The 20,020-nt window shown below is 45.1% G+C and overlaps 1 protein-coding gene across 1 annotated transcript in view; it reads right to left on the reverse strand.

Annotated features, from left to right (window-relative positions):
- The window catches only part of LOC106817648 (fibroblast growth factor receptor substrate 3-like), a 15,321-nt gene extending 10,394 nt beyond the window's left edge, over positions 1–4,927 (reverse strand). Inside the window, exon 1 of the mRNA XM_014822339.1 lies at positions 4,695–4,927. Coding sequence (XP_014677825.1) covers positions 4,695–4,927 — 233 coding nt within the window. The remainder of the gene's footprint in view (positions 1–4,694) is intronic.
- Between the last annotated feature and the right edge of the window lie 15,093 nt (positions 4,928–20,020).

Genomic DNA, 20,020 nt, shown 5'->3' on the forward strand with positions numbered 1-20,020 from the left:
CGCACGCACGCACGCACGCACGCACGCACGCACGCACGCACGCACGCACGCACGCACGCACGCACGCACGCGCGCGCGTGCTGTGTGTGCAGGTGTGCGGTCGTGCGGTCGTGCAGGTGTGCGGTCGTGCGGTCGTGCGGTCGTGCGGTCGTGCGGTCGTGCGTGCGCGCGTGCGCGCGCGCGCGTGTGTGTGTCTGTGTGTGAATTAGACTTGTGGATGTGATTCGCGAATTTTCTGATTTTTTTCTTCCCACCATCATATTTCCTGAATCACGTAGTGACTTTTTTGTGTGTCTTTTCGTAGCGCACCGGTTTTTCTCGCCAACGGAAATCTTTAGAAGAACTACCATACTTACTTGGAAACCTATTAAGTTTATGTCCCAAAAAACGTAGGCTTATTATACCTTATAAATAGCTCCTGTGATGTGCCTGTAAAATCATCAAAAAAAATTCTTGAAGGAGGCTGAAAACCAACAACCGTCAAGAACAAAATGGCAGCTGCTCGAACCCTAGAGATTCCTTCTGCGTACTACCATCCGATCACCCTCTTACGCTTGCATGGACCCACCCACACTGAATTATGATCTAAATACATCAAGCATACTGCAGGTAAACACTTGGCACGTGCTCTAAGCCACCTCAACGATTCGGAAAGCTTTTCGAGTACATGTGTTCGGTCTACGTATAGCGGGAATAACCGTGAAGATGGTCTCATTACAGTACGAATTTTAGAAACACGGACAGCTGTTTACATGCATCGCCATGTAAGAACACAATCACTCTCATCTAAGAGATCTCCTGCAAGGAATGTCCCTAGGCAACAAAGCATAGACGGCTGTGCCATCTCGAAACACGATCGCACTATCAAGTACAGAAACATAAGAGAATGAGCCTCTCAGACTCTCATTCGTTGTAAAGCCATTCATCAAATACGAAAGAAGCGAGGGTCACTAGAACCAACTCTATGTATAGAAATTCTAGACCGGATAAAGATTCATTACCTACAATAACTTAACGTAGATTTACCGTTCATCCCCTTGATGCACAAGGGCATACACATGCCCGAGTTTACTCTTTCGGGTATATATAGAAGCCATTTTGCACACTTAGTAAAGAACACTCGATCATAATGCCATTTCTGAATGGCAGCCTCATAGCTACGTACGCGTAGGATTATAGGCCAACGTTATGTTGTCCTTAGCATAACCGTTGGCATCGCCAGACAAGTTTTAGCATTACTATAATACGCCCCGCAAGCATGACAGGTGTGTCCGGTCACACGGCATACACCTACACCCGCCTATAAATATACTCCCGTCACACAGGCCGTCCGTTCGCTCACTCCATGCAATATCTTACTCGTAGACAAGCGTTCACAGCATGATGTTGCTCTCAGAGTTCAGGTCGGGGCTCTACATTTCAGAATCCCATCTTGGCGGTCAGCTGCAATGCACATCGTATATAACGCGCCGTTTTAACATCAATGTTTTACATTTCACTTGCGCACGAGATGCGATTGAAATAAATTAGTTCAGCTGTTGAAACGCGTAATAAGATATAGTTCGAACAGTGAACTCGCAGTATCCGGCAACTGGCTTAATGAAGCCAATAAATATTGGTTCATCCGATTATGTGCCGATTGCGAGAGTTGTCTGACGTGACGAGGGACCCATAACTGTTCCCAGCCTCCTATTGTCAAACCAGCAATTCGCTGATTGAGCTCATCCAGGTATCGGTCGTAGCCATTGGTCGCTTTCAGACCACGACTCCGAACGTAGCCGCTGTTCAAGGAAGGTCTCGGTCGTATTTAGAACGCCTACGTATTTTTCTCTAGCGGGGTGGTTTTCGCGATGCGATAGCGACTGAGAATAGGACTGATTCAGCTGGGGGAGGGGAGGGCTGGGTGATTCCTAAACACGGACAACTCACAGCATTTGCAGTCCTACATACCTGGCCGCAATTTACTATTTACGTGCTGTCAGCAGACTGAGTACGAACGCTGGAACAATTTTTATCATTTATCCCATTATTTCTGCGACATGACCTGAGTAACTAATGAAAGAAAATCAGTTCTACCGGGAATGAAATGTTGATCAATGGCGCGAGCAGACAAAAAAAAACTTATACGTATGAGCCGTTACGATCGTACTTTTATGCGACAGTATCGACGGTATGCCTGACAAGATGGCGTGGGCACGACAAACTCACTGATGTCACTATATGCACCTGAGTCGTGACATGACGAGGTAAGAGTGGCTTTTTACCCCTTTAGTGACATTTACTCGTGCCACGAGACGAAGAAACAAGACGAAACTAGACGAAATTAGACGCGACTACTTTTAGCAGTGATAACAGCTGGCCGCAATGTCACATACTCTCAGCAGGGGCGAATGTGACAAGAAAGAAATAAGGCCGCTTTACTCGCAACATGGTGAGACGGTTTCGTACCTGTGCAGATTAATGAAATCGATTATTTCTCGCAATAATATCACGGATATTTTTGTTTCAAATTGCCAGTAAAAGGTTACGACGTATAAGCTGGAGTGAGGATGACAGGCTTTCGCTTGCAATTTTATTAAAGAAAGGGTCGCGCGCCCTTATGACATTTATTTAATGTCTTAATGGCTAGCGAGAAAGAATTTTTTCTAATAGGGTAAAAGTTCACCTATTAGTATTCTAAACTAGAATACACTAAAGCCATGATATTAATACACATGCATAAGGGAGAAGCGACTCTGGCAATTTAAACCTGATCTTTACCGGCACGCCACCATGTGTAAGGCGTGTTATGTAGTTTGTCAAGTTTTTTTCCGATTCAACAAGCTGTCAACCAAGCCCGAAAAATAATATCTAATTGGTTATTAAAGTCGGGTGACCATTTTTATGGCTTTCCCCGTGTTACGCGGCAATTATTAGTGGCTGCATATGTGGAGCCTCACTGAATATTTATTTTGTACTCTTAAGACCGGAAGCTAATCACAAAACTGTATTCATGTTTATTTATACCCAACTACCAATTAACCTAACGTCTTTTTGTTCGCCATATAAACACGCACATAATCTAATTGAAATTAATAGCGGAATATAAGGTATCTCAATCCTCGTCTTAAATTAATGAATGAGAAACCTTCTCAACATGTAGCATGTTGTTTGCTTAGAGCCTCTGAGCTGTATATAATAACTGTTATTATACACAGTGTTATTATATACAGCTTAGTGGTTGTAGCCTAACACATCCGATAGTAGATGCGGAGTAGAGTATCATGGAGCCACCGGCATTGTAGGCAAACATTCTTCCGCAGGTTCAAATTATTTCTAGTAAATATTGCTCCCCAAATTGCAAAAATATGTCGGGCAATTTAAGTCTATGCTAACTGATAATATTCATAAAACCTAGATTATTGTTTTCTTTTAAAATGTGCTGGTACTGACTGGTTTACCTCCAGCCTATGTAGGTTATATATGTATGTATATATGTAGATATATATAGTCCGGTTGCCAAATGACTGCATGAACGTTGCTATCGGGTATAAACAAGGTTTTTTGTGGTTTCCTGAACCCGAATCCACCGGGTGCCACTTTGGCACCGTAGGGCAATTTTTTGTATCACAAAAAATTCAGATCGTATATTTTCCCATTTGAGTCCGTATAAATTAAGGGGCATGGCTTATAAATTAAGCATGCTAAACTCGCAATAACTTCTGTAATATTCTGTCAATCCTCAAACCTTTAGTATTGTTTTGCTCATTAAACACTCATGCACAATTGATATCCCGCTCACAGGGTATTAAATAATATAGGGGTTCGGTGTTGTTCAGTGATCAGTGTCAGATGAATATCGTCACCCGACATTAACCTCATTAAACAGTCATGCATATTCCTAGACTAATTACACCCACAACATACTACACTACATCAGTTATCCAAACTGATCGCTGAAGACTGAATTCCAGACATGATGCTTGTGTCGACAAACATGCTCTCCTCGAAGAAACATTGCCTTTGCATCACATGGAAGTGTGAATTATATTTCCATCAGGTACCAGCAAACATATCTGGCATAATTCCAGTGTGCAGCGGCAAAGGAGTAATAAAACATTAGTTTAACACGGCAACAGTGTAAGTGCCAATCTCCTTCTCTCACTGCACGCACGAACACGTGGGCAATCATTACTGGCTTGATGAGGCAATTAACCCATAGACGACCGGTTGGCGTACTTCTGACTTGCTCCAAGCTTCTACATTTGCAGGGAATCTACAGTGGCATCTTCTTAAATTATTAAGTTTCTGTTATTGTATGGTTTCTCGTAGCCGCGATGCGTTCCCGTCAACGCTATTCCAGTAGTCGTCGCTATTCCATTAGTCGTAAGTATTATCTTAGCATTAACGTTTGCTTAACTTTACGATGTTTCTAATAACGGGCCCCGATGTAGATACCGAAAACGTCAGCAGCTTAATAAGCGGTATATGAACCATATAAGGGCGGTGTGGAAGGCAAGTATAGACTTCTGCGATTCTAAAGCGAACTATTTTTCACCACGCACCGGCAAGAACGACAAAAAGTGTACCCGGATCGAGTGCTACCTAGACGTAGTGCATTACTATCGGCATTAGACCAACATACACATTGAAACTACATGGGTGGACGTGTGACAGGGGAATACATAGATGGGTGCAGAAAGCGGTTGCGATACCTGCGTCCGGTCTCGAAAGAGAACAGATCCGCGTCGAAGCCGTATCGTCGGAGGCAGTCTAGCGCCCAGCAGAGGCAGTCCTCATTGCCGGCGGGCGTGTAAAGAATCTCCGCCGGCGTGACGTCAACGATTCCCGGTCCCAGGGTCTCGGTAACGCCGTCGACGTTATAGACGGCGAAGCCTCTCTCTCGCTCGCACGCTGGCTCGGCCAACGTGCAGTGCCTGCAGCCCATGCCGTCTCTTGAGAGATGCTGTCACTCGCTAGAGGCACTCGTGCGGTGCAAGGATGACGAACGTTGCCGGCATGAACGCGACGAGCGAGCAAAATATTCTCTCTACGCTACGGAAAAGTATCAGCTATACGGAGAACGCCACTTTCGTTGTTGTCGGCATCATCACTGTCAGCAGTAGCCGCAGCTGCTGTGGCAGCGACAGTAGCAGCGTCAGAAGATGCGTACGCACGCGTGGACGCCCCACAGACTCACGTAGACAGGCGAAACTCCCACGGCCGTCATGCAACAGCCGCTACTTATTGTCGCACCGTCTATGCCGAAGCTCTGCTGATGAGAACTTGCTTGTTCGGCTTTGCGCACAGTTGGCCCGCAGGGCTGTACTGATCGGCGGCTCCGCCTGAAATAAGAACTCGTGAACTTTAAGTTTGAAATGTCAACGGATTTCCATGCATTTGCAGCAGATATCCATCCACGTTTAACGCAAGCGCTGCCATTATAATTAAATGCTATTATACCTCATACCCGATCGAAAATGAGAATCGCCTGAAGCATATAGATTTCTACGAGGCAGTTTTATGTGCTATTGACACGCTAAACACCAACGCTAATGACATTTGTGCTACTGTTTAGATTTACGGATTAGATTATCTTTGTGAGTCAAATTTCGTCGTGTGTGGGATATGCACCATCTACTCTCATCGCAGGCGCTCGTAAAATGCTAACCACTGAATGCGTAGCGCAAGGTAATGTTATTACTGTTTTTCCATTGTGTAAATTTATCTCCATCTCGTTGAAAGTGGTTGCGTGCGCAACCGCAGCAGCGCTTTACTAGTTCATTTCTTCGTATATTACGATCAATTTAACTTCGCATGCAGGATTCTCGTACGGAAGCGGGTGTAAACTTGATGCTAATACTTAGCCGTAGAGAACGTACGCGATAGTAGAATGCTCGGCACGTGCCGAGAACGAAATAGATATTAGGCGCGTGCCTGGGTGTTTTTCGGTTCTGAAAAAAAGAAGAATTTGTCGCACGTCTCGCCTGATCATACCATAATATCGACCCAACGTCTGACAAGTGCCATCGAGACGTGATACCTGGGCGGAACATGCCACAGCATCTCACACATTGTTTCTCCAGACTGTCTAGATTAGACAATCAATGTAACCGCATCACAGAATCGGCTACCCGTTTGGAGGGGCCCGTCTAGTATTACCCATTCCACGTCTTATTTATTTTTACGAATAACCGTTGTTGAAGAAGTACCGCCTCAATCACCAGTCATATCAAACCGCGTATTTGTTCGCTGAGGAAACCCCGCGGGAAGCAAGAAGGAGATATAAGCTAAATTTTCTATGTGACAGGAGTGACTGTGTATAGAATCTTGAAACGCGTTTCAGGCAAATGCAATACACACGCGCGTGCGTGTGTACATGTATGTATAAATGATGGGCTTTGTAAGCTTTCTAAGAAGCGACTCTGTCACGATTTATCCGACATGTCATGGGCCCATGTCGAACGTTGAGCGAACTGTCAAATGTCACTTGAGTGTTTTTCCCGAATATTTGCAAAGAGGCGTGGCACCGATCAGACAATCGTCATGGCAACTAGGTGTGACACGTGGGACACTGCAGTGACATTCTTGCCAATAATCACGAGATCTGCAAAACATATAAACCCCGCTGCTTTATAATCACGAACGTTAACTCGTACTTTTTCGGTCTTACACGATCGTTGAAACCCCACTCTATATAACTCGACAGTAAATCACAATCCACTCTATTCTGAATATTATAACACATATACGGATTATTGACGAGGGTTTGTGCGAGGACTGCCGAGCGTCTAGAGTTGGTCCCCCCTCTCAGTCCTTCTAATCATCGCTGCATATTAGTCTTTTATGCCTACATTTCCGTGCTTTGTTCCATGTCCACGATGGCAACAGTACGAGGCGTGCCGACATGGAGAAGGGGGCTGCATTCTCCTGTCGTTTATCTATATCGTTAAATACAGAGCTTCAGACGACCCTGATGAGACTATCATAAGTCGAAACTAGTTTTTCCTCGCTAAATTTATGACTCAATGGCATCGCAGTGGTAGGTTAGTCGAACCCTTATGAAATAGTGAAACGGATCCGTGGCCCGTAGTGACGGCCCAGCCTCCCCATCACACGTCTCTTCTCCTGATCGTTCCCTGGGCTTCGGAATTCGCTGTTTAATCATTCGAATTGGACACAATGCTACCAGTCCGACTAGTAGAACAATCAGCAGAGGTGACACATAACTAGCTAGGTTAGTATACATACATTTGATCTGCGTAGGATCATGCTATGGTACCGTGCCGCCGGCGACCATTCCTATATATGGATGAATTAGAATTTCGCAGAAAAACCAATAATTATTTTCCGACGAGCGGATAACATAGAGAGACAACTCCCAAGTGATTAAATCGGCAAATTTTCCATAAAAAAGAAAATAGTTTTTGCACTAGGTACTTCTAAAAGCGTCCGCGTTGAAAGATAGCTTGTGATGGCTTTAGCAATAATTGAGATTGTACTCGGAAAAAAGAGTGGGAGATGTAGTAATTTTAAATGGTTACAGAATTACTTATATATCCATTACAGAGAAAGTTACGAGGAATGGCAACGACATCGTCAAATAGTCGCATGCATAAAAGTCGAGACACCCAGGTGCGTAGTGTAACGGTACATGATTAGTATGTTACGTACTGCGTGGACATCTTTAGCACGCCCTATTATTACTACGACAGACAGTATTCCCTTGTGCGACGTTCAGAGCTAGTTAAAGTGGAGGTGTGCTACGATAGCGTGAGGCAACGTGAGCGTAGACACGAACGAGACACCCAGGTGCGTAGTGTAACGGTACATGATTAGTATGTTACGTACTGCGTGGACATCTTTAGGACTCGTTGGGTTAGTACTGTTTGGACTCGTGTGGGCAACGTGAGCGTAGACACGAACGAGACACCCAGGGGCGTAGTGTGACGGTACATGATTAGTATGTTACGTACTGCGTGGACATCTTTAGCACGCCCCATTATTACTACGACAGACAGTATTCCCTTGTGCGACGTTCAGAGCTAGTTAAAGTGGAGGTGTGCTACGATAGCGTGAGGCAACGTGAGCAGGTGTGTAATAATACGCGCAAACGTCAGGTCAAATATCGGGGCATTAATATCATAATCAATCAACGGACGTGAGAAAGACGCACGAAACGAGACGAATGCGGCCATTTTTGTCATTTCCTTGTTGAAATAAGCAATGTTGCTTTGACGTACTCTGTGTGCGCCGTTGGTCCAGGCCCGTAACAGACAACAGCCATATTCGATGCCTTTTTACTCGTGGATTTTCCTTCAATCTGATAAGATGTTTCACACGGTCACACGTTTCTCTCTATATTAATCCGCAGATTTTGAGACTTCAAAGCGTGCGTCGATGTCTCCCATCGAGGACGAAGCGCTCTAAGCGTATTTCATTCGCGTAAATGCATTTCACAATAAGAAATAATGATTAGATTACCAAAATAAGAAACGTGCTGTGAAATAATAGCTTCATCAAATTATACATTGAGTTTGTAACACGGACCATAGAGATGAGAACCATGTATGGCTAATGTTCCGACACGAAAGCGAGAAAGCTGCCTATAGCGCCAGCATGGTGTGTAATAGGCCTATACGTGTGCGAAATTCGCGGACAATCATTTGCTCGTATGTTGAAGAAACAAACGTACGTTAATTTCAACATAGGGACGTGAAGGTCTCGGTCAGCATCAGGACTACCTCTTCCCCACAGCAATCACCGCCACCACCATCGCTACCGCCACCGCCACCGACGTCGCTACCGCCATCACCATCGCCACCGCCACAGCAACCGCCACCGCCACCGCCATCGCCATCGCTATCTCGCCACCGCCACCGCCGCCGCCATGCACCATTCATACCAACCGTTTACATATTGTCGTTGCCTTCCACTAGCGAAAGATGTGCGCTTCAGTATAACGGGACATAATAACCAACCGCGTTGTTTTATAGCAATCCTCACACCTTCGCGCATACAGGCGTAAAACAATCGTAACACCGAATCCGCATGGAGAGTTGCGCCAATGTACGTATACAGACGGCCGTACCTTTGCTCCCTCTCGACTTTCCGCTGGTGAATGCCTCACGCTCTCAATCCGCATCTCACGTACCGGCAGTTGTCAATAACGAGGAGTGCAGTGTCAGGTGCGCAGCCGAGCTACAAGACTTATTCAGCTGGCTCTCGACGCACGCAGCTATCAATACGAAACTTCCTATGGGCGTTGCATGCGTTTTCCACTCAATGTACCGCTACGTGTACCGCGAATCGTTAGGAACGGCGACAGCTGCAGCAGGTGGTAGCGGCATCAAGTGCCTTCGCTGTCCACGTACAAGAGGCTATACACTATAATCTTAATAAGACCTAGCGCGACAGCTCACTAATCAACAACCTCGCTTGGTGTTAATGCGGATATGCAGAGAGAGAGAGAGAGAGAGAGAGAGAGAGAGAGAGAGAGAGAGAGAGAGAGAGAGAGAGAGAGAGAGAGAGAGAAAATGCCGATTTGGGACGGAAGACACAGAGACACGCATCGTCACCAGCTGTCGCCGGCTGTCTCTCGAGGTACACCACGGACCTGCACGACTCCACGCTCGTAAACATGCATTGCTTGTAACACTGTATTCGCTTGCTTATGTTAGCTAAGTACTAGCCTGCTGTAGTGTAGTTAAGTACTATACGATCTGTACTATGCTGTATATTCATTAAAGAATGCATTCTTATGTTAGTAATCCTCTGCTTATTGAATGATATACCGTTGTGGCTTAAAGTGCGACAGCACACGTATTTGACTGTATACGAATCTGTAGTAGCCTATACGATCACGGGCCTACACCTATCTATAGAACACATATAAACACAACACAAATATACAGACACATGGTCTAGCCTAGCCATCCGCCAACACAATGGCGCGGTTTCAGTACCTCTTTTCTATAGAGCCTCGCCCTTTTTACATCTAGACGTACTATGACCCCGCCATAAACAACACACACACCCCACACACACACACACACACACACACAACACACACACACCACACACACACACACACCCACACGCGCGCACTCCACACACACACACCACCACGCACACACACTAGCACAACACATACACACACACACACACACGCACGCACGCACGCACGCACACACACACACGCACGCGCGCGCGCATGCACGCACGCACGCACGCACGCATGCACACACACACGTTTAATTACCTCCGCCACGGAGTGGAGCGGAGGTAATGTAATAGGTCTCGTGTGTGTGTGTGTCCAGTCCGCGCGGCGCGATCGATAGCGCGTCGAGTCAGGGAGCGGCGAGTCAGCAGCAGGCGAGTGAGTCAGCAGCAACCACCAGCGAGCGGCGAGTCAGCAGACGCCACCAGCGAGCAGCGAGTCAGCAGCAGGCGAGTCAGTCAACAGCAGCCAGCAGCGAGCGGCGAGCCAGCTCGTAACACATACATGTTACATGCTGGCGGAGGTATGCACTCTCCGTGAGTGCCCTCTGTCTAGTTACACATATGTTGTAACGCGCATTATAGCATTATAAAATTCATATATTCACCGTGTCCGTGTATCTACGCGCCTATTATTTAGTAAATAATTAACGTCATAAAGAAACAACAGGATTTTTATAAGCAAGTTTTACTGTCGCTGGACTAACAAGTCGGCAGAACAAACACAATTTGGGATCACGTGACTCGTTTCTAGGCGTGACTATTAAAGAATTTCAGTGGCACAGGAACCGGTACGCGCGTGCGCGCACTACTCATTTTGTCGATTTTAATGTTGACTACTGTTTGTTCACGGTACCTTTAGTTGCCTGGCTTCACTCGACCTAGATATTTTCAAATGTCTAACGTCTATATTAAACAGACTACGTTCTAAAGCCCCGGACGCGAATTTGCGATTCCCAAACCGTATAGCTTTTGAAGAAAAATTGAGCAACGTGATTGGCTAGAAAATTTTTAGGACACGCATTATTAGTCAACAAGCTAATATATTAAATTATAAGCTAATATTATAAAGAAATATATTTAATTCAGAACATAAACAAATGTTACAGAACAAATAAATGCAGAAACAAATAAAATACAAAGAAATACATAACGCAGAGTAAAATAAAAACACCGTATGGCTTTCGAACGCGGTACCTTACGATCACGAAGCGAACGCTCTGGCGTTGATCCACTGAGGTAGATACTAAATTCATAGATATAAAAATTAGTTAACCCTAACCCTAACCTTAACCCTAATCTTAACCATAACCCTAACCCGAATCCTAACCCTAACCCTAACCCTAACCCTAACCCTAATTCTAAAATAAAACAAAATTAGCCAAAAATAATAAGAAATAAAATAAATAAGCCCCTGTGCAAAATGCGCGATGGTGTGCGTGCGATAGTGGGCGTGTCCTAAACATTTTCTACCCAATCACGTAGCTCAATTTTTCTTCCATAGCTATACGGTTTGGGAATCGCAAATTTGCGCCCCGGACACACTAGTCGATTTTCACCGGCGAGTGAGTCGCCCGAATCAAACATGTTTGATAAAATCGGGCGATTATTTCAGTCGCGCGACTACAATCACCTAGTGTGTCCGGGTCGGCGAATGAGTCGCCCGAATGTACAATTTATCAGCCAATCAAACGGTGCCATTTTCAATCATGTGACTATTAATTAATCTAGGTGGCGCGAGTGTTTTAGTATTGCAGCGGGAAAAAAATCGCCGATGAATCGCGCTGAAAATCGCCTAGTGTGTCCACTCAGTCGCCCGACTCAATCGCCTGGAAAATCGCCTAGTGTGTCCCAAGCTTAAGCGTTCGTCCTGAGCTAGTCGCCTCTCCGTTAAACAACATCAAGAATTGTATAGATCCTCGACTGCGTTACGACAATTTCGTAGTCGTAATTTAGCTGGTGCTGCGAAAGTGGACAGTTATAAAATTCGGCTTGTAACACTGAATACCGGAATAAACGCGTTAATAACCGCGCTGGGAACGAGCCAGTAGGATTGCGGTCAATAGGACACTCATACCTGCGACTTTTATGAGGATATCGTACACGTATAACACTTTCAAGGGCACCCACACACACCTGCATACACACGCGCGCACATGCGCGCATGCAACTCCCTCACATAACACGTGTATACGCATGCACGCACGCACACGCTGAAAATGCACTGCCCGTGTAGATGTATCCACGGTTAAATGCATTTCACGATTTCGCACATCTTTTTTTACAAGACGCAATCCAAATTTCTTTCCCACGACACTATTTATCGACCTGTGCACTGCCGGCACGCAGGTAAATATATTCATATTATCAGGAGTTAATAAAGACAAATATACTTTTGTCTTTATTAACTCCTGATATATATTATATATACGGTAAAGCAACTGTCCTTATTGGATTAACTTCGTCTGCTTGAATAATGTGTAATGCATTCGACAGAAATGGCATAGCCTGTAAGAGTAGGTTAGGAAGCCATAGATGCGATGGAAAGTCGATTACAGTAATTGCGTTCGCGCTGAAACACACAGAGCTGCGACGACGTCAACGAATACCTATGAAGACGAAAGTAAGAGGCGTTTCGCAGCAACGCTCGGTGCCATTATGCGGTTCCTAAGACTCGTCACTCCAAACGATAAATCTAATTGATGTGCTTACTAGGAGCATGGTTGCATGACTAGGAAGTGGCCAAATGTTCGAAATGTTCGTAGAACCGTGTTGCACACCCTGAATCATATAAAGCGTCTTTTTGGTGCATATCAATTTCTACCACCATACCATACACGTACCATAACAGTTGGCCTACTCCAACGCGAAATAGATTTTAGCACAAAAAGATTCTCGTCTATAGTAGTTTTCCGAATCTGTGCACGTAGATGCAAACACTAGATTCAAACGCCGGTTCATATTTATTGAAGTAATGATTTGAATGCTGAAATATCGATGATTACGAGTTAAGCCGAGAAGGACAACGGAAACATAACGGGTAAATAAATCTACTTCTTCAACCTAAGAGCTTACAGCTGGAATAACGATAATTTGACACGTTAAGCCCTTTTCAGACTAGGTGATTCTTTAAATGTCTGCGACGGGAGTCTCTTTGTATGACAGACAGTTCGCAGCTATAGTAACCCGTATTCAAGTTCATCACCGCCAGTTATAAGGATCTCCACCTCCGAGACAAGAGTCTTCGAGCCTGACAGGTCTGCATTCCATCTCCAGCTTATTCGGCGAATAGCCATGTTGCATTTTATGAAACCTGATTAGGTTTGTATTTGATGTTACATAATTGTTCTCTCTTATGTTAAATGAATGGCACCGTGAGCGAGATTATGCGTGCGAGACGGGTTAACCATCGGTATACAGTCAGTATATAGCCACGTAAACTAAAAACTGCACATGATGAGTACTAAACCTAGTCCGGCTGTCGCGACACTCAGCATACTGTGCGTTCCTAGGATTAATTCAGGCATAATAGCAACCGCTTCATGCACTGCGCAATATGCACCAAAAAAATAGACCCAGAACACATTTAATTTCGTTCACATTTACACTTCATCTGGTTAACCTGGGGATCTTTGATACAGAATAATACTTACTATAAGATCCCAAGTACATACCCCCACTTATTTATATAAACTGAAAAAATATATTTGGGTTCACATAAGAAATATATGACCGGACGCGTAGCCTGGGAGCTGGGCGTCCGGTAACCGGACGCGTAGCCCCGGCCTAAAATAAAGGATCGTAAAAAGCTTCTGCCGTGTCACTAGTATAAAGAGTAGTAAAAATAGAACGGAAAAAGATTGATTAACTAAAGCGCCTGAAAACATGGATATATGGATATATCCATATAAGAATATATGGATTGAACATCTAAACTATCAAATAATTCTTTCATTGATTAACTCAATAACACTAGTAGAATTTGTTATTAATTTTACTTATAGTATGTCATATAAAATATAACATTGTATACACAGAGAACGTAAATCCTTTGTAGTGCATGTGCGGGTCGAGTAATCATTCCCAGCGACAAGAATAGTCGTGCAAGAAATATTTATACATTAGACATTATCTGTTTCCACTTATGAAGTAAACAGACAGGGGACAAGTCGCACTGACTGATAAAAATGAGAAGATAAAGAATATGAAGGAAAATGATAAGAATCATAGATCAGTAGGGCGATCCTGCTGACGTCACCTCTAATGCCGAAATTATGACAAAATCAGTGTCAAAAGCGTCCCAAAAAGATAAATATCAGATAATAGACGTGATATGCCTATCATTCTGTCCATTATTGACTGTAATAAAATATCAAAGCATTCGATAATACTGGCGTTCACAATACTAACGTCTAACGCCGCAGGATGCAGCCAGAAGTATAGTCGCGTCGAGCCCAACAGATGTACTGAACGCAATTAGCGTTGGTATATGATTATCTCGTGCTGGCATAGCCAGCGGCGAAAACCTTTTTAGAAAACCTAATTAGTCACGCTTTCACGAGCGCAGAAATCTGCAATAACACGAAGGCATGCGCACGTCGCCCGTATGTGAGGCCTCGCTAGGAGTAGTCGGCGCGGAAAGATATGTCTATAGACAGGGACGGACTGGGAAAATCATTCAGGCTGGGAAATATAGCGCGAAATATAGCCCCAGTCAGGCCACTTTTTAAGCGGGAGGTCTGGGGGTTCTGGGACTCCCTCACCAGTAAAATTTTTGTTACGGAGACTTCATTCCATGCATTCTGGTGAATTTTAGTGCATGTGAATCACAAACTATAGTGAGCCAACAACTTCCTAGTACAATATACTGTTATGAACCTCAAATAAAACAAAGATATAATATGAACCCTATAATATGGCCTGCAGGCCCGCATTTTTTTGGTGGGGGGGGGGCAAGCCACTTAGCAGGCCAGTTCACCGGGAAAACTCCCGGTGCTCCGTAATCGCCAGTCCGGCCCTGTGTCTAGATGATCGCACCATCCTTACCACGCGTTGCAAAATATTTCCTCGTAAATCCGGTTGTGACTGCGGCATACGCCTTTTCTTCACGTTCGTGAAATTTATTTGGTTGTTTTTACCTGGTACTTACTGGTCTACGCAGCTTCCTTTCGTTTCCCCCTCTCTATTCTTCCTATCACTGTTTGCTTCGCTGTCTGACTGCACACACACACGCCCCCCCCCCCCCACACACACATATATATAAACTCTCACACACACACACACACACACACACGCGCACGCACGCACGCACGCACACACACACACACACACACACACACACACACACACACACACACACACACACACACACACATACACACTCACACACGCTACGTACGAACGTACGCGCACACAAAGAGAGGTAAAGAGAGACCAACACCTCTCTCGCACATCTCCCTCCCACCCTCTCTTTCTCCATCACTCCCACTCACTCACTCACTCACTCACTCACTCACTCACTCACTCACTCACTCACTCACTCACTCACTCACTCACTCACTCACTCACTCACTACTTCAGCCTCAGTCACTCACTCACTGCACTCACATCACTCCACTCACACTCACTCATCTCACTCACTCACTCGACTCACTTCACTCACTCACGTACGCTCACTTCAGGCTCACTGCACTCCAACTCACTCACACTCACTCACTCTCACATCTCACTTACCCACTCCACTCAGCTCACCACGCACATCACTCACTCCCATCTCATCACTCACCCTCCACTCCCACTCACTCACCCACTCACTGCACTCAGCTCGCTCGCTCGCTCGCCCTCACTCACCACCACTCACTCACTCATCTCACTCACTCACTCACTCACTCACTCACTCACTCACTAAGCTCACTCACTCACTTACTCACTTCACTCACTCCACTCACTCACTCACTCACCTACTACTCACCTCGCATCACTCACTCACTCACTCACTCACTCACTCACTCACTCACTCACTCACTCACTCACTCACTCACTCACTTCACTCACGCACCACTCACGTCACTCACTCACTCACTTACTCACTCACTCACTCACTCACTCACTCACCTCACTCTCACTCACCTCACTCACTCACTCCATTCACTCACTCACCTCATCTCTACCCACTCACTCCACTCACTCATCTCACTCACTGTCACTCAACTCACTCACTCACTCACCTCACTCATTTAAGTCGTAGCCCGGCAGACCTGCCATTTATGTTCGTTGTCCTCTGTCGCCTGTCAACCTGCAACCGGCCAAGCGATCGGTCAATCGTGTCACCGCGTTGCGCACACACTGCGATTTCGAAGCAATTCTAGTAGGCAGATTTTGCGAGCGATTGGGAGCGACAGTCGTCTCAAAATCAAAACAACCATTGATTTTTGCAACTCGTCGCAAGCGACCGAATCGGCTAACGGGTTGCAGTTAGCACGCTTCTCGCATAGCGCTTAGCGATTTCACCAGAAATCTTTTACCGCGCATTCTAGAATCGGCTATTCGGAGTTGCAGGAACAAAGGTCGCAGGTCCTTTGCGCCTAAGGCCTGTCATTCGCTCACTCACTCACTCACTCACTCACTCACTCACTCACTCACTCACTCACTCACTCACTCACTCACTCACTCACTCACTCACTCATGCACTCGCTCACCCACTCACTCACCTTTTGTGACAATCACGATTCCGTTTCATTTAATCCGCACGTGCGCGTGTCCTTGAGCACGTAGTTATAGCCATTCACCGAAATCCGCTCAGCGGCACACGTGCACTTCACATAAGAACTACGCGAGTCTTTGCGCATGCATGTAGGCAACCGCCGAGTGACGCCGCACTCAACGTGATATCGATTCGAGACTACGTGTGCGCACTGCGTCGTTTTTGCGCTCCATCCGTGCTCCTTACACGATCGTAAGATGCGGAGGGAGTCGACTGCATGCATCGGCAGGTGGCTACAATTGACCAAGTGCTTTTACGTCGTCGACGCTATGCGCGTACATGACGCAATATACGCCAGTGCGCAAATGTTAATGAAGATTATCACCCACTGTTCGCTATTCAGCGACAGGCACCTTCGTCGTCGTCGTCGGCGTCGTCATTGTTGTTGTCGTTTATCCTATTGAGATACGGCGTGGACTTGTCAGCAACAGGCATTCGTGTTGATTGTTATTAGGATGTGCGCGTCGTATTCCCCAGACAACTAACCCTGCTGCTGTTAGACATTCATGCGAACGAAATATAAGTGGTATGGTACCGCGCACAACGTGGCTATCGCATTGTGTCGTCGCATCGTAGTAACAGGTAGAGAGCGACGGTGAGCTGGAGTATAGTGTGATTGTGCGCGCCCATGACCTGTTACCATGCGACTGGTGCTTAGGCATGTGCGCGAGCGCATGCGTGCATGTGCGTGCATGTCCCGTGAAACACGACATATCAAGCAATGTCATTAAGTAACTCGGAGTTATAGCTAATCGGAAATCAATAATGATCATGCAAATAAGACTGATCATTTTAACATTAGAAGTGGGTCGCTAGAGTTGAAATTTTATATTTAAACGTAATACGTAATGGATGATTATTTTATAATACGTTTCATCCTCTAGCACTGTAATGGAAGTGTGGTGTAGTAATGGAAAACTCTAATGCTACTATTGTGTGTCGCGCATGCAGTAGCAATTCAAACTATTTTCCTAAATTAATGAGCGAAATACAATATGAGCGTTAAAGGTAATTTTCTCCTGCAGTTTTGTATCACGCATGCGCTCACAGAAATATTAAAAATGATACTGAAGATGGCGCCACCATGCTATATGCTATGTGTTACATTTTAATTCCGTTACATCAGGAGTAGATGATAGCAAAGAGAAGGAGTGTGACTTCAATAAACAAGGGAAATTCGTCATTTACTAGTCTTAGAATACCTACGATTTACTACGCGTAACTCAACCAACTTGTACAAATCGTACACAGTACATTCGCCTAGCATCGTGCGAAATCGTTTCCTCGTATACACCCGCAATCCGGAGATACAGACTAAAACGTACGACACGATTTTCCATTATGTTGCCAGCAAACTGAATGTGTAAACCGCCTAACTGGAAACAAAAGGCAGCTGTAAATAGTTCAAAGATTAACTCAGCGAGCCACACCGCATCGCCGAGGGCGCAAGAGTCGTTAGTATCTGTCTTTTGTTCCCTATTATCTACTTCTGGTTACATGGAACGAAATACCGCAATAGGTATAATATATATATATATATATATATATATATATATATATATATATATATATATATGGGTTCATACATTTAATTGTTTATGTTTCCGAAACAGAACATGATAGCTAAGGGCCTGTAGCTCTGAACACCGTAAGACCGTAAGGCAAGGCGAATGTTAATTCAAAGATAGCACTTACTATCCATATGTTAAGTGTAGTGACGTAGATATCGAATTAATTAACCTAGTATAAAAACCCAGCGACACGGGTCGCTTAACGTAGCATAACGTCATGGTTATTTTAGTTGACAAATGTCAGTCAAGGTAACAGGTGAAAGTTGCACCACGAATATCCCAAGAAACTGAGTCACTAGAACACGAGTAAAAATTACGACCCGCTCAAGGAGACGACTGCTACGAGTCTTATGACAAGCCGCGCACGCCGGGCGTGCGTGACACAGCGGGACCTCTAACACCGGTGTCGCACAACCCAACCAGGGTCAAATCTGTGCCATACCTTCAGCATTGGCGAGCCGAACACGTCGCGTGCACGTGGCAGCAGCGGTATGGCACAAAGCGTGCCGATGACACTTTAGTACCAATAGAAGGCTACCCGACGAGGCTTCGAGAAACTCCCATCGACGCTTCCACCATATCTACAAAGACTCCGACCGCCGTTCTCACGCTAGAGAAGGAAGTCTCACTTTCATTTGCCATAAAATTCTGGAGAAGGACACAGGATTGCACCATCCGCACGCAACAAGGCATTGACCACGCTCAGGCCATGCATTCCTCCAGTTGTATAAATAACGAACAGTTTCGACAAGAAGACAGACACGGTTCCACGGTGCCTGACAGCTCCCGACAATGTCAGCCCACAGGTTCCGCTGATCTCACCTGCTGGGGATCACCACGCTACCGTCGCTGCTGGACATCACTGACTGAGGACCCGCCAGGACCTGCCTGCGATCTGCAGAACTCCACGCTCGTAAATATGTACTGCATTTGTAAACCAGTCGCTTGTCTGTATGTGCCTGGTGTATAAGATATGTACTGTATATGTGTTTATTATGTTGATGCTGTTTATTAAAGAATAGAGTTACCGTAGTAATTCAGTGGTTATAGCATTAATTATACTGTTTGTGGCTTAAGTGCTATTTGCACACGTATCTGTTGTACACGAACCTGGTCACACCCTATACGATCACACGTGCCTATTACACGAGCTCACGAGCCTCGCTATATAATGTCACGAGAGTTGACAGAAATGCATCGCAGCCACGGCAAATCTTGGATCTTGGTAATTTGATATCATACCGCTGCTTTCGGATTCTGTGGTCGACACGACTGTCATATATAATTTATTATATAATGAGCAGTCATGTGAGAGAAAATTTCCCAGTTCCTGTTATCGTAAGATTTCTATAGTAGCTGCGATACGTTTCTGCCAGCGCTATTCTCGTAGCAGTAGTCGTAAGTGTTATCTTAGCATTAACATTAATCCTAACTTTACAACGTTTCTGGAAACGGGCTTTAATTGTGATTTGCTATTATATATCACAACTAGAAATTTGTTCGCATTCGGAAAATAGTAACTCGTTCTATTTGTGCGTTGTTATGATCAGTAGCAGTTGTAAAAACCAAAGTTTTTCCATATTAAAGCCCATTGTTCCCCGTTTAGTGTGTGCCTAGTGTCTGGCGAGAACATTTAGCTAAGATTTATATATTATTATAATATAATCTATAAAATATTTTAGATAGGAAATGATTCCCCACCGTTAAA

This window comes from Priapulus caudatus, unplaced genomic scaffold (genome assembly GCF_000485595.1).
Source record: "Priapulus caudatus unplaced genomic scaffold, Priapulus_caudatus-5.0.1 Scaffold35, whole genome shotgun sequence".
NCBI lineage: Eukaryota > Metazoa > Priapulida > Priapulimorpha > Priapulimorphida > Priapulidae > Priapulus > Priapulus caudatus.